The sequence below is a fragment of the Theobroma umbraticum genome, unplaced genomic scaffold (assembly GCF_002168275.2).
Source record: "Theobroma umbraticum cultivar Fairchild unplaced genomic scaffold, ASM216827v3 scaffold_4.1, whole genome shotgun sequence".
Taxonomy (NCBI): Eukaryota; Viridiplantae; Streptophyta; class Magnoliopsida; order Malvales; family Malvaceae; genus Theobroma; species Theobroma umbraticum.
In genome coordinates this window covers 8,582,531-8,588,530 of record NW_018397258.1, presented here as the reverse complement: position 1 = coordinate 8,588,530, position 6,000 = coordinate 8,582,531, and the positions used below count along the sequence as shown (strand labels likewise).

At 37.2% G+C, this 6,000-nt stretch overlaps 1 protein-coding gene across 1 annotated transcript; it reads right to left on the bottom strand.

The window, feature by feature from the left end:
• Positions 1–299: 299 nt before the first annotated feature.
• LOC110413209 (uncharacterized) lies at positions 300–4,152 on the bottom strand. The gene is given in 3 exon segments (XM_021423966.1): positions 300–332; positions 334–671; positions 825–4,152. Coding segments are annotated over 3 exon segments (3,660 nt in total). The 5' UTR covers positions 4,114–4,152.
• Positions 4,153–6,000: the final 1,848 nt, after the last annotated feature.

Sequence of the window (6,000 nt, the reverse complement as noted above, 5' to 3'; positions counted from 1 at the left end):
AATTATGCTCAACATTTTGAACTCAATTGGACTAGTAAAGTTGGTATTGTACCGGCGAACAAGGGTTTGAAGCAGAGTAATGTACCGGTGCCAAGCCTGTAAGGCCCCCGTAGCATACCCCTGGCTGCAGATTTCCAGTGGAACCTCCATAATTCAACTTATTAAGTAGGAAAAGCACTTAGCGTAAAAACAGAAGTGTTGTCTCCATAAGTGACAGAAATATAATACAGGCGTAACTCCATAGTAAACTGGGATTTGGTTGGCCATTCCTTTTCCCTCCGCAAACTGTAGCTTGCTTATTACTTCTGATATCCAGTTAGCTTGCTAACGGTTAATCTTTTCAAGTGGCTCACTCACGGAAGCCTGTGTTCTTGCTGATAGTTCCTCTGCCACAAAACGCATGGTGGGTCTTGACTCTGCCCTGGTATTTGTGCACGCTAAGCCCATGGTCACTACAAACACGACTTCCTCTGCTATTTGGCCTGTGGGAGGAGGGAGTCGTTGGTCTAGCAAATCCTTCAACAACACTTCTGTATTTTCTGCTGACAGAGTTGATGATGATTGGGGATTCAAGAGTTCCCCTGGATGCCTTCCCATCATAACCTCCAATGTCACTACACCAAAGCTGTAGACATCACATTTATCTGTGAGCCGCACTGTGAGTGCAAGCTCTAAACATTAGAGAAACAACGTTAGCATTCATATAAAAACCAAGCAAACATAAGAGACAAACCCTTTATGATAGAAGTCGTTGCTAAAATGTAGATATATCAATTCTAAGTGAGGATAAGAGATCAAAATGCAGAAACCAATTGGTAGCTAACCTGGAGCCATGTAGCCAAAGTAACCTGCAACTGATGTCCAATTAGATGAATTTGGATCCAACGATCTTGCAATGCCAAAATCTGAGAGTTTTGGTTCAAGTCCCGTTTCCAGCAAAACGTTACTCGAAGATATGTCTCGGTGAATAATTGGTGGAGAGCAGTCATGGTGCAAGTAAGCAATTGCATGAGCCAGTCCTTTTACAAGTTTCACCCTTGTAGCCCAGCCTAGCTCCACTTCCCCTTCTTTTCCATACAGTACACTTTTCAAACTTCCTCTCTCCATATACTCATAAACTAAGTATATAAGCTCCCTATGAGAACAGAACCCGTATAACTTGATGATATTTCTGTGCCTAACTTCTGTCAGTAGACGAATTTCATTCTCAAAACTCTGGCGATTGGTAACTAGAACACCACTGGAGTCTGATATATTGAGTTTTTTAACCGCAACTATTTGACCTGTGGGCAACCATGCTCTGTAAACACTTCCAAATCCTCCTTTCCCAATGCAATACTTTTCATTGAAATCCTCGGTCGATTTTACAATGTCGCTAAATTTAAAATTTTTTCCTTTAAACCATGTCGACTCAGAACCTTCAAACTCACTACCTTCAGCTTCCCCATCCGGTTGATTTCTTAGGCGATGACGTGCAAAAACTGCAGCAGCAATTAATGCTAATACGCCAAAGGCCGAAAGCACTACACCAACAACCACCTTCACAGTACGCATTCTGGACTTTTTGCTGGTTGAAATTGAATTACAAGGAGGCAATCCTTCGACATTCCCACACAAACCTGAGTTTCCAGCAAAGGCTTCACTGGAGGCATTTTGGAATGGACCACCAGTTGGAATTGGACCTGTCAACTCATTGTAGGAGAAATCAAATGAATGAAGACTTACCATGCCGGGTAATGTTGTTGGGATTTCACCAGAGAGATCGTTATGTGAAACATTAAGATTCTCCAGTGAAACAAGTTTTCCCAACTCTGGAGGGATTTTCCCTGACAATGAATTGCTGCTAAGGTCCAATGAATACTGCAGGAAAATCAAGCTCCCTAGCCCACGTGGAATGGCACCAGATAAATTGTTGTGGCTCATGCTCAGGCTCAATAACTTGTCACAGTACTCGAGCTCTTCTGGTGTTATCCCTGTCAAGCTGTTCTTTGACAAATCTAAATATTGAAGATCTACTAAATTACCTATACTCCGAGGGATTTGTCCTGACAGATGATTTTGACTCAGATTGATGTTAAACAACATTTTTAAATTTCCTAGCTCAGTAGGAATATTCCCAACCAACTCGTTTGAGCTTAGAGTTAGCACCTGCAACCGTGTCAAATTCCCAAGCTCAGCTGGTATTTCACCCGAAATTCGATTCCTATCCATCTGTAGATTGGTAAGGCTTTTACATTCTCCCCATTCTGGAGAGATTTCACCGATGAATTGGTTGTCACTAAGAGTAATATATTCAAGATTTGGATGAACTCCAAATGCATTTGTAATGTCACCGGAAAATCGGTTCCCATCAAGACGAACTCTATTTAGTCCACTACAAGATCTCAAGCAAGCTGGCAACGGCCCTGAGAAGTTGTTGCCATTAACGCTAAAGTATTCAAGAGCAAAGCCACTACATAATTCAGGAGGCAATTCCCCAGAGAAGCTGTTGTTGGAAAAGCTAACATAAGCCAACTGCGGAATATATCTCCCAAAATCCCGAGGAATTCTTCCTGAGAAATTGTTGGTATGCAATGAGAAGCCCTGTAAATTAGTGAGGCGAGAAATGGTCTCTGGCAACTCCCCATATAGTTGGTTTGAGTCAAGGTTAAAAGAGGACAGCGACGTCATATTACCGATCTCTGGTGGAATAGTACCGTTGAGATTATTTTCAAAAAGTTGCAAGAGTTCTAGGTTCTTAAGACCCCATATTGTCGACGGAATTGAACCTGAAAGCTGGTTTGCTGAAAGGCTTAACATTATTAGATTTTCCAAGTTCCCTATCTCGGTGGGAATCAACCCCGATAGCTTGTTGTTAAACAAGAAGAGATAGTTGAGCTTTGTCAATAAGCCAATTTCTGGTGGAATCTTTCCTGTGAAAGAGTTGTATTGGAGTTGCAGTGAGATCAAGTTAGTCCAATTAGTGATGAGAGATGGCAGGATCTGACCGGAAAGAGAATTATTTGACAAACCCAGCTCGGATATTTTGGTGAGTTTGGACAACGACATAGGTAATTCCCCAGTAAGTTGATTATCGGCTAAGGCCAGAAAGGAGAGGTTAGCACAAGAACCAAGCTCAGACGGAATTGTAGAGTTCAAGCCATTCGAGTGAAAATCAAGTATCTGGAGCTTTGATAGTTGTCCTAAAGAAGATGGAACCTTCCCTTCAAATGAATTTTCAAACAATTCCAAAGTTTGAAGATCAGACATGAATCCTATGCTCTCAGGAATCGGGCCCTTTAACTTATTGGTTCCTAGATGGAGCTTTATGAGCTTGGAAAGCTTGGATATGTTTGATGACAATGGTCCTTGGAATGAATTGTTTGTGAGATTGAGATACTGAAGCTGGCCCAGATTGGCAAAAACTGATTCCGGTATTGACCCAGTCAAATGATTCACTGACAAGTCTAGAAAAGTCAAATTCCCGCAATCAGCTACGAAACTAGGAAAATCCAAACTAAGTGAATTGTTCCCTAGATTGAGGTGTCTTAAAAATGGCATGGCTGAAAATTGGGACCAATCAGGAGAGTTCAATTTGTTCCAGCCAAGGTCTAAGTACCACAATTTTTTAAGATTGCTAATTTGGGTAGAGATGGTACCATTGAGATTGTTGTTGAACAAACTGAGATATTGAAGCTCCGTCAATCGCCCTAGCACCGGCGGTATGTTGCCTCCAAAAGAATTGTTGCTCAAATCCAGGAGAATGAGCTTCGACAGGTTACTAATGGCAGAAGGTATTGGTCCACTGAGACTGTTATTCTTGACATCGAAGCGTGTGAGATTTAAAAATTGTGTGAAATCGAATTGGCTGAGTGTTCCAGTGATGTTAGCACTGAAGAGGTTTACTTCAGAGACCATGCCAGTGCTGTCACAAGCAATGGAAGTCCAGTTGCAGAGATTGTTGATGTTTGCTGTTGACCAAGAGTTGAGAGAAACTGGAGAGAAAAGCAAGGTGTTCTTCCATTGGATGAGGGCTTCGGCTTGTGTTCTTGGTGAAGAGGTAATCTTCAATGGAAGTAAGGAAAGGAAGAGAAGATGGAAACTAAAAATGGAAAGTTTTTGAGGACTTGACATGCTTAGTTAGTAATCAAGTTCTATATCTGTTTCACTGCTCTTGATTAACTCTCTTTTTATTGCAGGTACTCGTTCCGATCTCTGCATATAATATATAAGTAAAATTTCATTTCATTGGTCACAGTCTAACATATAGTTTTCCCGGTAGTTATCACAGACTGATCTAAGCAAAGTTTGTCTGAATTTAAATTTGATGTGAAAGTTGCTATCAAGAGAAGTAAATTAGTGCATGGTCTAGCCGTATGATTTGACTAATAGTACTTGTGAAATTAAACTATGTTCATTACAACATAAATTATGATTCAAACAGTTGACTTTGAACATGTTAACTACCATTTGTCTGTAATTTATTATCCTCTTACGCTGTTCAAAATGAAGCCTATTTGAACTTTTGACCTCGCAGTCTAATTTTCAGCTTCCACGAGGTTTGATCAATTGTCTTTTACTCTAGTTTACAGGGAAAAAACATGGACAGCATGTCTTTTTTCTTTACTTATTTTCCTTTTGGTAAGTATTGTTATATTCATTTGGTCTTAATGCCATGTTCAACGACTTGAGGCTATCCTATCTTTCTGCATTTCCATATTTATTTTACCATACTGCCGGCAGGAATCCAAGCTAATATTAATCTAACAGTTATTAGCCAATTATTATCCATTCCATAGAAATGCCTCACATGAATTATACCTATGATGGTGAATAACGGGTAATTTGCAACGAACTGTTTGACTTTCTAGCATAAATAATCATATATAAAGCATTTGCATATGGGAAGAGAGGGAATGTATTAATACAACGTACTTTACTATTTAATATGTTAAATATTAAAGTACAGTATTCACCTCTCTTTTGTTCCGATCGAAGTTTATTTAACTTTTTTTTTTAGAAATTATACAAAAGGCCTTTCTCCTCGAACTTTCTAGATGATGTCCCATTTCTTCTTTCATTGATTATATTAATTAATTATTATTATAAATATTCATTAATGTTATTTATATTTAAATTTGGATATAGATTGGATTAGATTAAAATTAAAATTTAAACCATCCATTTAATCTCTCAATATTATCTTCATTTTGTAAATTCTATACATATAAGAGGTTATTAGCCTATAAATAAGCTTATCACTTCATTTGTAAATACACACTTAAATATATAAAATCTTCTTAATCCTTTTAAATACTTTCTCTATTCGTTGTTTTTTTAAATTATATTTCATAACATGTTATCAGCACGATTATCTAATCTTTTCAGTTTTAGTATTATTTGGTTTTCATCTTCAAAAGGATTTCAATGACTAGGTTTTAATTTTTAGTTTTAGCAAATCAGGTAAAGTGTTGGTATTATTTTGTTTTTATTATCTCCAAGCTTCAAAAAGATTTTAATGGTAAGTTTTTAATTTTTGGTTATAGCAAATCAGATAAGTGACTTGATATCTCTTTGGTGTTTTCATTTTCTAAAAATCAAACTTACTATGAATTTTGCTGTCATGTATTATATATTATATTTTGTATTTTAATTGAAAAGTGAATTTGCTATTATATAACTACTAATGAAAAATCAAATCCGTTCATTCCTTGAAATGAATGCTACATCTTTTAACAATTATAGTTACAAACATAATAGAGGTCGTTATAATAATTTACATTAATTACTATTATAATTTTAAGAATAATTTTATCCAGTAGAAGTGGATGTATAACTTTACCGACTAAGATGATTTTAACCATTACCTAGTGGATATAACACATTAAGATGTTGCTGATTTTCTTGTCCAACCTAAAGGAGGTATTGATCACCTAATCGATTATGCAAATATCTAAGAATGAAATTTTTTAATAATTTGTTAGTATATTTTAGTAGTACAACTCTATTATGAAGATGATT